This window comes from Taudactylus pleione, unplaced genomic scaffold (genome assembly GCF_031769625.1).
Source record: "Taudactylus pleione unplaced genomic scaffold, aTauple2 ptg000292l, whole genome shotgun sequence".
NCBI lineage: Eukaryota > Metazoa > Chordata > Amphibia > Anura > Myobatrachidae > Taudactylus > Taudactylus pleione.
In genome coordinates, this window is record NW_028284694.1 from 3,340,907 (window position 1) to 3,360,088 (window position 19,182).

General features: G+C 47.0%; 1 protein-coding gene across 2 annotated transcripts in view; it reads right to left on the reverse strand.

Annotated features, from left to right (window-relative positions):
• PYROXD2 (pyridine nucleotide-disulphide oxidoreductase domain 2) overlaps window positions 1-19,182 on the reverse strand; it is a 95,582-nt gene that overhangs the window by 19,017 nt on the left and 57,383 nt on the right. For both annotated transcript variants that reach the window (XM_088482759.1, XM_088482761.1), the window contains exons 12-14: window positions 8,219-8,375; window positions 4,575-4,729; window positions 3,557-3,663 (exon numbers count right to left, since the gene is read on the reverse strand). In XM_088482759.1, coding sequence (XP_088338885.1) covers window positions 3,557-3,663; window positions 4,575-4,729; window positions 8,219-8,375 — 419 coding nt within the window. The remainder of the gene's footprint in view (window positions 1-3,556; window positions 3,664-4,574; window positions 4,730-8,218; window positions 8,376-19,182) is intronic.

The window sequence follows — 19,182 nt, forward strand, 5'->3', positions numbered from 1 at the left end:
ATATACATAAACCAAGCTCAATAGTATCTTATCTTCTATTGTTAATAAATGACACTGGAATTGCACAAATCTGGCCTCACAGTCAGTCACCAGGAAACCCTAAAATGACCACTGAATAAAAGTATCTGACCATCAAATAATATTCTATCCTTTAGTAGGTAAGTCATAAAATAATTGGTACAGTAGAAGCGGATTGGTTACTATGCTCAACTTCTCCACTATTTAGAAAGCTTGGTACATCTCCCCCTAAGCTCATAACTCACAGGTCTGTTTTCTAAAGTCATTGAGGGCTGCACAATAATATTTAGGGGCCACATAAGCAAGTAACAGAACAGACAGCAAGTTACTTTTGTCAAGAATCGTCAGAACATATTGGGGCAGAACTGTACAAGTCTGCCGTAATTGCTCCAGCGTTCAGTGCGCAAAACGAAATGTATGCAGAGCTGTATCGCCGCTATGTGTTTGGTTTCATCACTATCAGCGCGCACCTAAACTAGCCCTATTCCTGGTGCAAAAGATCAGTCTGAAAATAGGTGCAGTTACAGATGCGCACCACACTGCATAAGCTCCCTATTCTGTTGATGCACCCTCTGTACTGCATGCCCCCTCTCTGTACTGCATACAACCCCTCTCTGTACTGCATGCCCCCTCTCTGTACTGCATGCCCCCTCTCTGTACTAAATACACCCTCTCTGTACTGCATGCCCCCTCTCTGTACTGCATGCCCCCTCTCTGTACTGCATGCCCCCTCTGTGTACTGCACGCCCCCTCTGTGTACTGCACGCCCCCTCTCTGTACTGCACGCCCCCTCTCTGTACTGCACGCACCCTCTCTGTACTGCACGCACCCTCTCTGTACTGCAAGCACCCTCTCTGTACTGCATGCACACTACTCTGCATCATCCCCACTAGCCACCGGATTGGTTGAGCGAATGTAGGCCACGACCAATATTTTATTTCACTTCCCTTGCATCCCATAGAGAAAATTGTGAAGATGGTTTACCCAATTAAACAGTAATGTGCGCAATCAGACATTATGGTGATTTCTGGTGAAACATCGTTCAAGCTTGAATATGCCCCTAAGAGCAGGGCCGCAAATAGGGGGGGGCTGGAGGTGCACGTGCACCGGGTGAGCCGCTGTACCCGGTGCCAGTGACCTCCAGCCAGATGCTGCAGAGAGGCTCCAAGCCGGACGTCCGCTGGAAAAATTTATTACCAGCGGGTGCGCGGCTCCTTCTCTGCAGCGACGCGGTGTAGCCGGAGGCTGGAGTTCTCTCCCGAACTCCAGCTTCCGGCTCTCCCCACGGGCACTATGGGGGAGACGTCATGACGTCTCCCCCATAGTTCCAAGGAGCAGCCGGCGGACCGGACGCGACGCTGGATGTAGGAGCAGTGTTCAAGGTAAGTATTTTTTTTTTAATAAGTTGCACTACAGGGGCATGGGCATTATCACAGGGGCATTATTATGGGGGCATTGGCATTACCACACGGGCATTATAATGGGGGCATGGGCATTACCACAAGGGCATTAATATGGGAGCATGGGCTCTACCGGGGCATTACTATGGGGTATTAACATATGGGCATTACTATGAGGGCATTACAATATGGGCACTACTACAGGGGCATTGCTATGGGGCATTACTATGGGGCATTATCATATGGGCACTACTACAGGGGCATTACTATATGGGCACTACTACAAGGGCATTACCTCAGGGGACATTACTATAGGGGCACTGCTGCAGGGGGAATTACCAGGGGGGGCGCCAAATTACTGTCTTGCCCCTGGTGACAAAAATCCTAGTTTCGGCCCTGCTAAGAGTCACTACACTGTGGGTCTGATTCAGAGATGGACGCTGCTGTGATAAGCTTTCCCCTGGTGCAGTAGCCTGCTCCTGAATGAGCAAGCACTGAAGCGCCCACTTCCAGCGTCTTTGCATACTGTAGCACCGCCAGTAACTCTAAACACACCACCATCAGCTCACCGTCACGTGCACCACGACACTTGCAGCAGCCCCGTGGCAGGTGCAGTATTTCCGTCTGAACGAACGTGACCTCTGTGGCTGTGTCTGTACGTCTGAGAACGCAGCCGCAATCACTGACAAGCCTGTGACAGTCCATTAACCCGCCCATGGAACGTATTTCTCTTGCACTCACTTCAGGCTGCCTCCTAGTCACCGACCCCAGGAACGCCCATCATTCTGCCGCCCCCTCTCTGATACTGGGCAGGATGGTTGACGAATCGCATTTTTAATGTGATGGATCCCGCCACTCATCGCAAGCATAACGACCAGGGCCGTATCTAGAGAGGAGGGAGCCCGTGTGCAGTCTCTGACACAGGCCCCCTCCTCTCCGCCCGGTAGCGCACTGAGCTGTGCGCGGCCAGCGCCCGAGTTATAGACTCTGGGCACTAGAGTGTGCCCAGAGTCTATAGTGTATGCACAGGTCACCGGGAAAATGGCTGCGGCAGCCATTTTCCCTGTACTGCCCATGCGCAAACGACAGGAAAATGGCCGCCGCGGCCATTTTCCAGTCGTTTTACAGCGTCGGACCTCCGCGCCGATGTGGGACTCCGGAGAGGTAAGTAATATTATGGGTGCAGGGTGTGCGGTGCGGGGCACCCCTGGACCCAGGGGCCCGTGTTCCCCGCACACCCTGCACCCATTATAGATACGGCCCTGATAACGACGTTTATTAACGCTATATGCTTGAAAATAATCAGAAAGGACAGTTCTCCCGGTAAGAGTAAGGTTATGACCCAGAAGCCTTTCGGCGCATGTGTCGAATGACGCACACGCCGCGGGTGGTACTGGGAGGAATCTGATTTTATTCCTTCAGGGAGAATTGCGAATAGAAGCCCAAAGGCTTCTATTGGTCAACCCCATCTAAAGATGGCGTTGCCCACCGCATCCAAGCCCCGGAATGTATCGCATGTGCGGGTAAACCTCCGAAAACATAATTTTCTGAGGTTTGACCGCAAAACCAGTATTGATGCATCCCGCCCACTGTATCTCCCGAGCGCAATAGAATCTTTGCGAGTACACTCTGTGTAACGCATGCGCCGTGGGGGGTTCAGAAGTTTTTGTTCTTGCGCAGTTGCAAATAATCCCGCACATCGGCATTGTGCTGGAATTCCGTCACCTCTGTATCAGGCCCTGTATGTGGTCTCCGTCTATACTGAAATGCTGTAGAGCCTACAGTACAATAGTTACTCTTCCAAGGCGATAAAATCTTTATACTTGAGTTACAGAGCTAAAGCTGTGCTATACTGTAGTTCGGTCGTCAAAAACACAAATCAGTGTAATAATGACTTTAATTTATTTTAAATTTGAAACAATAAAAAGTAATATGCAACTTGCCATTAAATAATTATGCTGAAGTCTGCACTTTAACGACTATAACAAGTATTTTGCTAATGACTCCTAATTACTTTACAACTCATAACACTGGCAATATATTGTAGTCATGTTCACATAATTGAGAACTGAAGAATTCAGCTTTAATAGAATATCACAGCTCAAGTGTTGCTCAAAAATAAACAGAGGCTACGTTACCCCTCCTGGGAGGCCGAATATCTTTTCCAGATCTGGTGGCGTGAGGACGTCCCTGCCTATCACGGACGCCTTGAAGCCAGGAGCGTATTTTTCTATCCAGTCAAACACTTTAAAAAAAAAAAAAAAGAAGAAAATAATTTTGACACAAGTTGTTTTCTTAGCAGGTTTCATTTGTGAGGGAGAAAAACATACAGATTGGAAAATTGCACGCTGCTCTATGATACTGCACACTGGTCCAAAGCAGCAATTTTACACAATAAAGTGTTATTCATCCAGTCTGAAATTACACATATAGATCAAATGTATTGCTATGCAGCAAGGGAGCGTCGTGCATCTCTCCTCTCACTTCCTTATCACTGCACGGCTAAACATTTGCTCCTTGGATAATATTTCCACTTAGAAGAAAATTGTCCAAATTCAGAATCATTCGCATTTAAATGAACCAAAAGCTTCCGAGCATCACTTTATCGGTCACATGTAAGAGAGGGATATTTACTAAATTAGCATCATACTTATGCACTCTTTCAGTACCTTGCACAGATATTGTAATCCAAGAGGTATCCTTACTGACTAGAATGATCACATTTCAGATATTTCATTACTCACATTGGGGGAGATGTACTAAGCCTTGGAGAGGGATAAAGTACCAACCAATCAGCTCCTAACTGTCACTGTACAGGCTGTGTTTGAAAAATGGCAGTTAGGAGCTGATTGGTTGGTACTCTGGGCCTGATTCAGACCCGTTCGCTAGGCTGCGTTCGCACGTAGCCTGCCGATGTTTGCAATGTGCGCACGTCGTATTATATGTCAAATAACTATAATACGACACTTATATAAAAATTCCTCATTGACAGCTGATCAATAAAATGCAAATAATACAGTAAGACACACATCATTTTGTTGGGGTACTTGGCGAATGCATGTTACTCTGTGCAAGACTTGAACTTGGCGCTTACTTTTTACAAATAAAAAAAATGCAGCAGCGTGCGCAGTAATAAGAGAGAAAGGCGCCAGTTACCATTGTCTGCAAATTTATTCTTTTCCTCTTCGCTCCACAGCTGGCCCTCAGCCAGAGTGTACGGCGTGTACTGGGAGAAGATTGAAATGACATGACAATCAGGCGGTGCGAGAGTGGGGTCCAGCGATGAGGGGATGCACACCTCAATCATGGGCCTGTGAGGAGTACACGCAGCTGTTACATTGTTACACTCTCGTGGAAGCTATCACGCTGCCACCACGTCTTTACAATCACTCTCACTATAAACCAGTTTCCATACCCGCCAGTAATTCATTACCATGCAAGATTCCATCCCAGTGTAATTCAGCAACACATGTACTCAGCTAGCATGTGGAAATGCTGGTGCTCACCTGTATCTGAGGATTGATCAGATTTGGGGGGAGATGTATTAACGACAAAATGCGGTAAAACCCCCGAAAATGCAGTTTTCGGGGGTTTTAGCGCATTCCCCGTATGTATTAAGCAGCAGAATGCAGCTTCGCGTCGCCCTTCAGGTGGCGTTACCCAATAGAAGCCTATGGGCTTCTTTGCGCGACGCTCGGGACTGGGAGGGATCCGATCGGATCCCTCCCATGAGCCCCCGCGGCCCGCGGCCTTCTGCGCATGCGCAGAAGGACTTCTGGGTGTTCAACCCGGAAGTCCCTCTGCCCGGCAGCATCGCAAAGGACAGCTCTCATCGAGAGAGCTGTCCTTTGCAAAATCCTTGGTACATACCGCGGTAATGAACCGCGGTATGTATGCGAAGTCGGGGGGGATGTACCGCAACGGCGATGTCGCCGCTAATACATCTCCCCCATAAAATGAAAAGACATCAAATATGATATAATCGCAGGAAATCGTCCGTGTTGTGCTGAGTTGGTTTATATTGAGCTACATGACATGCAACTGATCACATGTCACTAGTTACAGCCCATTTAATCAGACACTTAGCTAAACTCATTCTCTAACTTGTGACTGGTGAACTAACTAGAGATTGTTCCGTGTTTACATCTGTTTTATATGTATCACAACATACAGTAACTGGACTTATGTGGCTATAAGTATAAAAAAAAAACTCTATAGATTGCAAAACAACCAACAGTCGGCGGACAATGGGCCTGATCAGAGCTGGACGCAGTAGCTACAGACGCTGCAATTTTGTACGCAGCAGTGATGATAAACTATGCTAATGCTGCAGTAGGCGTCTAGTGTATAAAAGGCGCCCACTGCCGACATCGTAGGTCCGAGGGCTGTGTTCAAATACTCAGCATCCGATCACTCTGCGTGACCATCGGTTATCTGAGCAACCTTTCAGGTCACGCAGGACAGCTGGTGTTTTCACGCTGCAAGACGCAAACATTGGCTTTTTGCACGTCTCAAAAATGGGGCCAACATGCTCCCTTTTTTTTTTGCCCCGAGAACGTTGTGTCCGTCGTTGCCCAGTCCACGCCCAAAACAGCCGCAGGAATACAATCGTCCTGTGGGTATGGGGGCACTGAGAGCGATCTCACAGAATGACATCTGTACATGCACCATACAGCAACTGCGCAGATCTCTCACCATCGGAGATGTACATAAGCCTTCGGGTTTGCATACATCCCTGAATAAGGCCCAAAGACATGAAAAAGGTTAGGTAAAAGAAAAATATATTTTGAAATAGAATAATATATAGAGAAAAAGACACCGTTGTTTCCTAGAAGTGAACTAAAACTGTGAACTCGACGTGCCAGGTCCAGTGCCAATCTGCTAGCACCGACTTTGTTTTTTGCATCTGTTTGCTGAAAATTAGTCTTAAGCCGCGTATCCACTACACCAGGGCTCGACAAATCCCAGGGGGCAGGTCGCCATGGCTACCAGATTTTGTTGCCTGGCTACTAGATTTTGCAGTGAGGGAGGAAGCAGATCCTCATCAGCTCCGGCGGAGATTCATGCCTATAGTATTGCGGTGTTCATATCATGCACAGGAGTGTATGTGCTGAGTGTCGCCTGCGGTGACTGCTGTGCCTGTGTCCGTCCCGGCCTGCACTGACTCCATCCTGGTCTGCTCTGATCCCTGCTGCCTGTCCCAGTCTACGCTGATCCTCCTGTACGTCCCGGCTGTCTACTGTCTATTATCTCCAGCTGTATAGAGCTCTCCGGTAGTAGGGTCTACGCGCGGCCAGGGATTGTGGAGCGGCTTCAGAGTGATAGTGGTGTGAGCACGAGGGGAGGGGGGTTTTGCTGTACTTTCTGGCACCATTATTTTATGGGATATGTGGTCCGTTATTACTGGAGGGTGGAGCAGGGGAGCTGTGCAGAGCAGTGAGGGGGCCTCCATTTTACTGTATCCATTCAACTGTGACAAATTTTGTGGACTAGTATAGTGTGTATAACACACAGAGCTGTGCTCCTCACTCACTCCTTTAATTTTTTTGGGGGGACAGTGGTCTGGCTCCTACACTTTCATCCTGGCTCCTAGATTTTAGAAGCCCTGCACTACACAATATAAATGAATGACTGAACGATAACGACATCGTTATCGTTCAGCCGTTCATTAATCGTGCACTGGATACGCCGGCAACGACAAGCGATGCGCGCTCCCGCTAGTCGTTGTCGCCATCCGTCATCGCCTGAACCTACTGTCCTACCTGACGGTTGTGCATGTTCGGGGATGGTGGAGGGTGCCGGCACTGAACGACATATTGTTCATTGTGGGCACATTATCCACTGCCCAGTATAATGAACGATTGACGATAACGATGTTGTTAGATATACAAGTGTCTGATCCCCAACGTGGTGGAAAGACTTTCATTTGCTGAAAAACACTTGCCTGCTAGAATTTTTCCTCCCTTACTTTCCTTATGGCCAGTAACAGCCTTCTATATGGTCCAGCTATCTCAGTTGTCACTTTTTTAGGGTCCAAGATGGTTTCTCCCCTTTTTCATGCACTTCTCCCAGATCGCACTTTGTAAAAAAGTCGAGTAACTTTGCTGCGACTACCGCAAATTAGCATCTCTAATTGGACCTCGCCTTTCTCGGGAGCGCGGCTGCGAGTTTCATGAAACAAACTCGCTTTTCCAACTCGCTCCTGATTGGATTGATCCCTATATGTGGTAAGAGGGAGAAGGAAGTGTTCATGGTCTGACCCCAGGTTTATACATAACATGGGAAATACAGCTCTAACTGCTGTAGACGTGGGGACCGCTGATCCCTAAAAGGAATGTGCCCTCAATAAACACTGACATTTTTTCAAGGGAAAGGTCGTTAATTTTGCTTGTTCTACTTTACATCATCCAGTGTCGGCATATACTGACATTTACCAGATCTCCCAATAATCCCTACATTCACAGCCATGCAAATGCGTGAAAAAATTACCTGGGGTGCGTCGCCAAACACCAAGTCCGCAGAAGAGCACAGAACTGATACTAGAACATTGTGGCTCACCGCTGGGGGCCTATTGGCAAGTGCTAGTAATTTGCGTACAAAGCTCCATAATGGATTTATTCTATAGAACACCTCTATCAAGTTAAATGATTAAATATTGGAACCCAACTCGCTGTAGGACCCTGTCCTTAAATAATCACGTCTATTTCAGCTTTGTGGACTATTTGAACAAAACACCATTTATATATGTAGTAGATATTTTTATGCACATGATACTTATACTGTCACTGCTGTCTCTTTACCGCTGAGAAGGTAAACCCTTGCAGGCATCCTCATAGGCCTCATTCAGCAGGTGCATATCCTCACTGTTCAGGTGGATGGAGCACTGGTGATGGGGTAGCGGCTTGCCGTCGGCTGAGTTTGGTATGGACAAGAAATTCGGTAGGCGATCCACAGCCACTGCAGGGGAGAGCAAAGCTTGAGATCAGGACGCTCTTCGGAATTAGCAAAAGTATGCTTTAAATCAATGAGTCAAATCTATAATTGCTTGAGTGCAGTTGTTACATTATAACTGGATATCAGCTTTGAAAGTCTGTAAAGAGGTTTAGGGGCTGTAAATAAGACATTAGAGTGAACCAATTCTGTATTATTATTAACACACTGATCCTGAAACATTTTCTGAAGAACTTGGAGGCAAAATCGGTGAGTGTGCTCCACTGCCTGCAAATATAATGAGAATAATGTAATACCGAATGTAAAAAAGATATTAGAACCACTCAGGAGCTCCACAAATCTCTATACCAGTGTTCGCAAATACGCGCTATAGCGCGTATTTTACCCGATATCGGGCACTGGGGACTCACTTTTTTAAAGTAGCCGGGTCCCCGGGGACGCGCTGTGCTGTGGCCAATCCCTGACAGCTGGCTGCAGCACAGCGCGTCCCCCTGCAGAGACAGACATAACGCTGTCTGTTAGAGCAGCCAATGAGAGTCAGATAGACTCTCATTGGCTGCTGCTGTGGAAAGCCGTGCTGGGATCAAGTGTCTGATCTCAGCATCGGCACAGCGTCCGTGTCCAGCGCTGGGACAGTGTTTGTTCCCAGCGCCGGGTAAGCCACCGTGGTGGGTACCTGGTGAAGGGACCACCTGGTCCTTTCCACCAGTGGCGGCGAGAGAAACTTGGCTCCGGGCGCGAGCTGGGCGTAGCTCGCTGCCTGGTAGCCAAGTAGTGGCGGTGGTTGTTTGGCACTGGCTGCAAGCTTTTGGCTCGCAGTCCAGCAGCCAATAGGAGGCAGACGCGATGAGCCAATCGCTGCTCGCTGCATCATAGCCCCGCCCACTCGCGGTGTCTTGAATAGACGCCGCTGAGCAGGAACGTTCAGTCCATCGGCGGAGGGGAGCAATGAAGATCTCCCGAAGACAAGAGAAGAGCGGCGAGATCAGGAAGGAAGAGGTGGTGCAAGAGGCCAGAAGAAGGCGTGATCAAGAAGGAAGAGGTGGTGCCACTGGCCAGGATGGGCCAGCGGCAGAAGACTGAAGCTGAGGACCGAAGAGGACTGCGGGAGAGGAAAGCAAAAGAGCTAACAAAGCTCCCCCCGGCAGCCTCTTCCACCGTACCGGTAGGCGGCCTTGGGCCACCGGTAATTTACTCCTTCCTAGACCACCAGGGTTGTCGGGCACTAGGCCCGTGGGATAAATTCAGGCAATAGGCCTGTGGGTCTATAGGCGGGCACAAGACCCGGGCAACATAGGGGGCATTAGGCCCAATTGAAGGTATATGCCCCCAATAGGTGTGTGACTTGGGCATTAGGCCCAGGTCACTAGAGGGCCCACCTCACTAGAGGGCCCACCTATTTGCCCTTTAGTGGCCTGGGCCTAATGCCCAGGTCACTCACACCTATTAGGGGGTCAGATACCTTCATTGGACTGCATAGGTGGTCTGACAGGCATACGGGGCAGGGACTGCTACTGGGGGCACTGCACAGGGGGACTGCTACTGGGGGCACTGCACAGGGGGACTGCTACTGGGGGCACTGCACAGGGGGACTGCTATTGGGGGCAATGCAAAGGGGGACTGCTACTGGGGGCACTGCACAGGGGGACTGCTGCTGGGGGCAATCCACAGGGGGACTGCTGCTGGGGCAATGCACAGGGGGACTGCTGCTGGGGGCAATGCACAGGGGGACTGCTGCTGGGGGCAATGCACAGGAGGGACTACTACTGGGGGCAAAGCATAGGTGGACTAAAGGGCATTAATGTGCGGCATAATGTGTAAAGGGCATTAATGTGCGGTATAATGTGTAAAGACCGGGCATTTATCCTTTGATAAATATGCCTATTACCTAAAGTGGCTAACCATAATATCACTTTAAATCGGGACACGTGAATTAATGAGAAAGGTTCTGTGACTGGCTGACTTCATGCCTAGATTTCACCTGCTTTTAATGAGCCACAGAACCTGTGTAATCCATGAGTGTCCCAGTGTAAAGGGATCATATGGTAAGCCTACTTATTCACTATTGGCTTTGTGAACAGACAAGTCATATTACCTGAAAGATCATGGAGGCATTAAAACATGCATTTCAGGGGCTTGTGGGGATATCTGATGATGTTGGGGTATCAGATCTGCATTTTAGGGGCATGTGGGGAGATCTGAGGCATATGGGGAGCTCTAAAGCATAAATTATGATGGGACTCAGAAATGGTCAGGTAGGACCCCATTTTTATAAAGTGGTGGGTCCCCTGGGACCCACAAATTTTGTCGCTCACCGCAATCACTGTATACAGGTCATGTAACTGTGACGTGACCGTAACATACTAATTATTTTGCTTACCTGGTGGGATCCTCATATTTATTTGTGTTTTGCTTTCAGTTGTGCATTATATCATCCCATAATCAGCCATGTGACACAAGTGACATCACTAGTAGCCAAATATTACAATATACCTTCCAGGCATGACATCATTACCAAATACAGTATGAGAATTTATTTTACAGGTTATTTCACATACTGTACATACTCATGCCGCTTGTGTATCGTACAGTATATATTGGATCTACAGATTATTTATTTACGCACTAAACCTACTAAAGCTAGAATCTTTAACCCCTTCCAACTACCCATCTACTGCACATTCTGTTGCACTGGGTCTTCGTGCTACAATCCCTATATCTACTTTCCCTATGATCAGGCCTCGCCCACCAGACTGGAGTTGGGCTGTCACTGGCAGCTTCTCTTTCCAGTAGTGTACTCTGAGCTGTTCCCCAAACCCATTAAAAAGGAGATTATTAAAAAATGCGAATTATTTTGTGGTAGTCGCAGCTTCCGTGCCCCTTAGCAATCCCACACCCTGCACATTATGTAGTGCCGCCACTGAGTACAGGGAAACCAAAGATGTGTTCTTGTACAAGCTCTGGCAGTGTTATATGGGCAGGGAACAATAGTACCTAGGGGTTAATATATCAAGCAATGAAAGGAATGAAAAAGAGAACCAGTGGATAAGTTGCCCATAGCAACCAATCAGCTTTGAGGTCGTCTTTATCAAGTATATGCTATAAAGCGATAGAAGCTGATTGGTTGCTACAATATGGGCAACTTTTCCACTGGACCCTTTTCACTGCTTCATACATCAACCCCCATAGTTACATTTTAAAAAGGAAAAAAATTGCATTCTACACTGAGAGGGATCCAATCTGATCCCTCCCAGCACCCCCCTGCAGCGCACACAGCATACGACGCATGAGCAGAGGGACTTCTGGATCATAAACCCCGAGGTCCCTCTTTTGCAAAGGACAGTTCTTATCAGGAGAGCTGGTCTTTGCACATTTCTATATTCATATTGCTGTTATTAACGCCGGTATGTACCCGATAAGTGTTGGGATGTATTGCATCAGCAATGCAATGCTTAGTACATCCAGCCTTCTGTAGGATTGCAGTAACCAGTGTTGAAGTAATGAATTGACCAGAAGGGAATGGTGGAATGGGTCATGTTGGAGGGTATGGAAATTTAGTCCGGTCATTGTGGTACAAGATAACCCTAGTCCAATTCCCCATTCCCCCTCTCTGACCATCACCTTCTCTCTATTAATTTATCCCTCTCTCCTTCCCCTCCTAAGGCTACCATTACTAAGCGTAACATTGAGGCTATTGACACTGTTGCTTTTTCCTCCCTGCTGGACTCACTTCTCTCCCTTATCCTTTCTCTCTCTTGTCCTGAACAAGCTTCCCTTACTTCTGCTCTTGCCTCCGTTGCACCGGCAATGACTAATCACCCTCGCAGATCCACACCACAACCCTGGCATTCCAAATGCACCAGATACCTGCAAAAGCGTTCAAGAATTGCCAAGCGTCAGTGGAGGAAATCACACTCTAGGGCAGACTTCCTCCATTTCAGATTTATTCTCTCATCCTTACAGTGCTACCCTGTAACTCTCCAAACAATCATATTTCAAGAACCTCATCTCCTCCCAGTCCTCAAACCCCTCGGCGTCTCTTTGCCACTTTCAACTCCCTCCTCGCCTACCCTCCTTGCTCTCTGCCGTTGACTTTGCCACCTACTTTACATCTAAAATTGACTCCATACTTGAGGACATCATATCCCATCAGACCCTCAGCACTCTTGCCCCTCCTTTCTCTGACCACCCCTCCCTATCTGTCTCACCAACTCTGACATCCTTCTCCCCTGTTTCTGGAGAGGAAGTCATGGTTCTTATCCGGTGCTTCCCTCCTTCCACCTCCCCCCTTATCCCTTCACGTCTGCTGTTACCGGTTTCCTTCTGCCTGTTCCCATCTTGCCCACCTCCTCAATCTCTCCTTGTCTGGCACTTTCCCTTCTGCATTCAAACATGACCTTGTTTCCCCCATTCTTAAAAAAACCTACTCTTGATCCTAACATACTCTCCAACAACTGACCCATCTCTCTCCTCCCTTTTGCTTCCAAACTCCTTGAGCGTATGGTTTACAACTGCCTTACCACCTTTCTTTCCTCCCACTGCCACATTGATTCATTTCAATCTGGTTTCCGTTCTCTCCACTCCACTGAAACTGCCATCACAAAAGTATGCAATGACCTCCTTGCTGCCAAATCAAAGGGCCTCTACTCTCTGCTCATTCTCCTTGACCTCTTTGCTGCATTTTGTCAGGTTTCGGCCTAGGATCGGCCATTATTCACCACAGTGCCGACTTTTCCTGACTTATCGCGCGGTCAGACATCAAGTGCGGCGGCGAGTGATGCGCTAAGGATTATGCCTTAGATGCACTTGGACATCCATGTGCTGCTCTGTGACTTGGTTACCGAGGTTGCTGTCATGGGCACAGCCATGACAGTCTTCATCACCTGACTGACCCTTCGTCATATGGGAGCATGGTTGTTGTCAGCTGACGCTGTCCTCCAATGGACTGCTTCCTTGGGGTTATATTACTGGGCCTGTATAACAATGTCATTACTACTAGTGTTTGCTTGCCGTCACTTTGTTCCAGATTCCCATACTGTTCTACTCTCAAGTCATTTCTAGTCACTCTCCTGTGCCAGCGGTGCATCCGATACCTTGCCCGCATACTCTGTACATCCTTCAAGTACAATTACAGTGTTTCTCCTGTGCCAGCGGTGAGTCTGATATCTTGCCCGCATACTCAGTACAACATCATAGTTCAGAATCCTCTCTAGTGCTTCTTTCAGAAGTACACTCGCTTTAGCCTTATTGGTGTTCTCTCCCTCCATTTCTCACCTGTATCGGATACCTACCAAAGGGCCGCGACTTGCTTGCTGGGTGCAGCTTAAACCCATATCCTGCTTGGAGGGGTCACTGGTAAACACCTCCCAGCTGGTTAGACTCCGCGCCTTTGGTCAGGTCTCGTCAACATCCGATACTAGTGGATGAGGAGGTCGTACATCCCGGCCCCTCAAATCCGTTTTCTTCCTCAACCCCGGACCTCAGCTTTCAGCTCCTCAGTAGGAGATCCTTCTGAGCCAGTCGTAACAGCTTGTACAGGCCAAATGGAAGCTTCAGGTTCCCAGGGTGCAGGTGCGTTGCAAGATCTCGCCTCTCGCATGGATAATCAAGAGGCAGCGCAACATATTGCTCAATATTTACAAGAGCTTTCTGCTCAACTACTTTCCATCCAATCAACCTCGGCCACGTTACTTCCTCCTCCTACCATGTCTGCTCCTTCGAATCCTCCATTCCATCCTCCAGTTCCAGTGACACAGAAGACTCGTCTTCAGTTGGCATCCCCTGAATGCTTTGATGGAAACCCAAGATGTTGCTGCGGTTTCATCAACCAATGTGAGATTCAGTTTGAATGCCTGCCACAGAATTTCCCGACGTCTAGGTCAAAAGTGGCTTAAATTATTTTGCTGCTGAGTAGAACCGCTTTGGATTGGGTCTCCCCATTATGGGAATGAGCAGATCCTCTAGTGTCCAGCTATGAGAACTTTATTTCCTCTTTCAAGAGAATCTTTGACGAGCCGGGCCGCAAAATGTAAAAATGTAACAAGTAACTTGTACCCTCTCTTGAGTAAATCACAAAGAAAATGTTTATGATGCGGATGTTGAACCTGTCGTTATGTCTCCATTTCCCATGCTGTACACATGTTAGATGCTCCATCACAACAAGCACAAGTGGTGGACCCATCTTCATCAGTGATAGTACAGGAAGTGTTAACATCCACTGCACCCGTAGAGGAAGTTGTTAACCACATACATAGCAGTAATAGACTAAATCCCCAGCCAGGTAACAAGGTCAAAAGTAGCAGTGCGGCCAGTCTGCATCCCATCTGGACAATAACTGTTCCGAATGGGAATGCGGATGCGAACGGTGTAGTGCCCACAAGGGAGGTAGCAATGCATTGTCCTTGGACAAGAGCTGAGCTAAATTCCATAATGAATTATTTCCCTGATCCTAAAAAGGAATTAGCCAAATGCCAAAGATTTTTGAAAAATTTGGGTAGTGCTCATGAGCCAACCAATAAAGATTGGCGAGTGGTGTTAAGGGCTTGTCTTCCACACAATACCGAAGTGAAAATGTTTATCACGAATTGCGTATTGGATGGAGATGTTCCCTTAACAGACGAGAGTAATCAAGGTAACATTACCCGCATAACAACTCAATTGTGTGTATATTTTCCAGTAGTAGTTAACTGGAGTAAAATTTTCACCATAAAACAAAAAGAGAATGAATATGCAGAGGATTACTGTAACCGAGCTCTGCAGACTATCACCCAGTACACTGGGATAGAGGAAATTAAAGATATCACTCATCACAGGGGAATGATCATCACTGTACTTATGGATGGTCTAAAAGAGAATCTAAAGACCCAAGTTCAGTCCTCACTACCTGGCTGGAGAGGAGTTTCTGTAGACACACTCATAGAATCCGCTATTGAACATGATAAAAACATCCTCAAAAAGAGAGACCCAGAGCGAGAAGCTAATGGCTGTTAGTATTCAAGCTCTAGGAAGGAATGACTGTAACATCACAGCCACCAGACACACCTGAACCTGCACAGCTACACATCCTCACCAATCCTGCACCACTGCAGACACAACCCTACCCCACTTATCACACACCGCCACAAAACCCATACTATCCACAGCCACCATATTACCCTCAAAATCCTTATCCATACCCACAATCTTTCCCTTCCACTCAACCCACACAGCAACTCTGTCACCCACCCCACTCACGAAGGTGCTTTAACTGCAACCAAGTGGGACATGTAAGTAGGAACTGTAGAGGGGTTAATATGGTAGTAGAGAGACAATTTCCCGTAGTGTCAAATCCAGCTGTCATTCTTATGCAGATCCCTCCAAATGCAACCCATTTCACTGTAATTGATCTCTGTTCTGCTTTCTTCTCTGTACCTCTTCATCCTGACTGTCAGTACCTATTCGCTTTTACATACAGGGGTGTACAATACACATGGGCACGATTGCCCCAGGGTTTCATAGACTGCCCCAGTATCTTCTCCCAGGCCTTACATGACTGTTTACAATCTTTTCAACCTGCCAATGGATCTGTTCTAATACAATATGTGGACGATTTATTGTTATGTTCTGATTCGTTTATGTCATGTTTAAATGATACTAAACTTTTATTGCGAACTGTACGCATGCGCAGATCAGCGAACATCGGCTGCGTACGACCGTGCGGCCGCTTTGACCAACTCTGAATGAAGTCCTTAGTCTCTTCCTCAAAGCCCGATCGTGTCATACACACAGAGCAATCAAAGCAGGCTTTCCTTAATCTTAAGGATAGTCTGACAAGAGCACCTGCATTGGGAATACCTGATTATGAAAAACCTTTTGATTTATATTGTACGGAAGCTGATAGTTGTGCAGCAGGTGTCCTCACACAAAAACATGGTGATGCCAGTAGGCCCGTAGCATACTACAGTGCACAATTGGACACTATGGCAAGATCACTCCCAACATGTTTAAGAAGTGTAGCAGCAACTGCTCTATTGGTCAGTAAGAGTGAGGATGTCGTACTAGGCCATGATATGATTGTTTATACTCCCCATGCTGTATCTGCTTTGCTAAACTCTGCCCAAACCAGACATGTCTCCTCAGCTAGATTCACAAAATGGGAACTAGCCACAATAGCACCTGCAAACATCACCATCAAAAGGTGCAGTACGTTAAATCCAGCTACGTATTTACCATATGTGCAACATGATGCACAAAGGGTGGAGAGAGGTGAGTCGCTGGCGAAAGGTGAATTCTGCAGGTATATTGATGCACATGATTGTATGGAATGTCTGAATCAAACCTTTACTGCAAGACCTAACAAACGGGATACACCTTTAGAAAATGTAGATGTGACATTTTACACGGATGGGAGTTGTCATAGACAAATTGACACTGGAGAGTTACGTACAGGTTATGCTGTGGTAAATGACGAGGACGTTATAGAAGCTGAACCTTTAGGCCCACCACACTCGGCCCAAGTGGCGGAACTGGTGGCACAAAAGAGAGCGTGTGAATTAGCGGAAGGTAAATCTGCTAATATCTACACTGACTCTAGGTTCGCCTTCGGGGTAGTACACAATTTCGGCGCTCTATGGCATCTGAGAAAATTTATGACAACAGCAGGCACACCAATTGCACATTCCAAACATATAAAAGGACTACTGACAGCAATCCAATTGCCTAAAGCAGTGGCGGTAATTAAGTGTAAAGCCCATACATGTGAAGATGATCCGGTGTCACTGGGCGACAACAGGGCAGACGAAGCTGCAAAATGGGCAGCAGAGTTAAAAATGAATGTACCAACTGATGACTTTTCAAACAATTAATTGCTGAAATTAATTGAGATGCAAAATTTGTGTTCCACTCAGGAAAAGGCAGTCTGGAGGTCCAAGGGATGTGGGCAAGAGTCTTTTGGACTCTGGAGAGATGGACAAGGTAAGCCAGTGGCTACCAGGGTGTACTACCCAAGCCTGGCTGAGGCAGCACACGGTCTGACTCATTTGGGAAAGCAAGGTATGTGCAAATTGGTGAGAGCATACTGGTGTGCACCGGGTTTTTCTTCTCAATCGGAGAAGAGAGCAATGTCCTGGCTGACCTGCTTGAAGAAAAACATTGGGAAAACGATCCCTACCGAGCCATCCCACATTCCTCCGACTGACGGACCTTTTCAGGTAATACAAATTGATTTAATCCAATTACCATCTTGCAGGAATCTCAAGTATGTATTAGTGTACACAGATGTGTTTTCTAATTGGGTTGAGGCATACCCAGCTGCCACTAATACTGCTGCGTTTACTGCTAAGAAAATTGTTCAGGAGTTTGTATGCAGATACAGTATCCCTAAAATTATTGAGAGTGATAGGGGTACTCATTTCACAGGTGATGTTTTCCAAAATATGTGTAAGTTGATGGGTATTAATAGTCTACTTCATACACCCCACCGACTGCAAGCCAGTGCCAAGGTGGAGAGGATGAACGGGACTATTAAAAACAAATTAAGTAAAATCATATCGGAAACTGGACTGGGTTGGCCAGAAGCACTACCACTTGTCCTTCATAATATCAGGACAACTCCTAGACCCCCTCTCAATCTATCCCTCTTTGAAATACTGTTTGGTAGACAACCTCATTTGATTATAAGTCCGCAGGAAGATTTGAAAGGTAACAACGAGGTAACTGTAAGGTATCTTATAACAATGAGTAAACAGTTAAAACAGCAACAGCAGAAACTGAAATTGTTGTCACATGATATGCATGAAACAAACTGTCATGATGTTGAACCTGGAGAATTTGTTATGATTAGAAATTTCTTGCGTTCAGGTTGTTTGACTGATCGTTGGGAAGGTCCGTACCAGGTGTTGCTGACGAGTACAACCTCATTGAAGGTGGCGGAGAGAGATACCTGGGTCATTCCACTCACTGTAAGAAGGTCAACCAACCGGTGGAGATACAAGGCGGAGACTAGGAAGATAACATGGACCTGTTGATCGCGAGCTTGTTCCGGGAGGGTTAAAAGGTTGCAGTGAGATATCGGAGCTAAAGAAATTTGTAGATCCTTGTTACGGCAATGGACTGGTCTGCTGTGTTCATTTTTGTATGCTCTTCCAGAGTTTCCATCGTCCTGGTTTGTTCGGAAATTTCTGGTTTCTGTGACGGGAGACCGATACAGGAGATGGGAACTAATGGCAGTATTGATGGAGTGGAGTCGAGAGGAGGAGTGCTATGCCAGTCAAGGGAGTGTCTAACCAATCTTAGTACAGTAATTGTTAAGAGATCTGCTATTCTGGATACTCGGAGACAGTGTGAAGGTCTATCGCCTGAGGATTATTGTATGTGTGAGTTCTGTGGGTCCGTAGTCAACGAGAGATGCATCCAACAGTGCCAACCAAAGTATAACTAGTATTGGGGTGGGTATCCTTTAGAGGATTATCACACCATGGTGGGCAAAATTCACGTGCCCCAAGGACAGCATAATGTAAGATTAGTGCCATTTCCATTAAATGTCTCTGAAATTTTAGAATCACAAAGAGGGCATGCACTGGATGGAAAATTTCTTAAGTCCAAACTACCTCATTTCAAACTCCACCAGTACCAAGTAGATAAATCACTTTTATGTTTAAACATCACCAACTCCAATGAACCAGGAAGTTGGGAGGTGACTGGGAATAACCAGACGATGACCTTCTCACTAAGAGCAGATCGTGAGCCTATGAATTATGAACTGTTACGCACAATTAGGTCAGGTGGAAGACACTTCCGGTATAAATATACACTAAGTTCCACCAAAGAAATGATT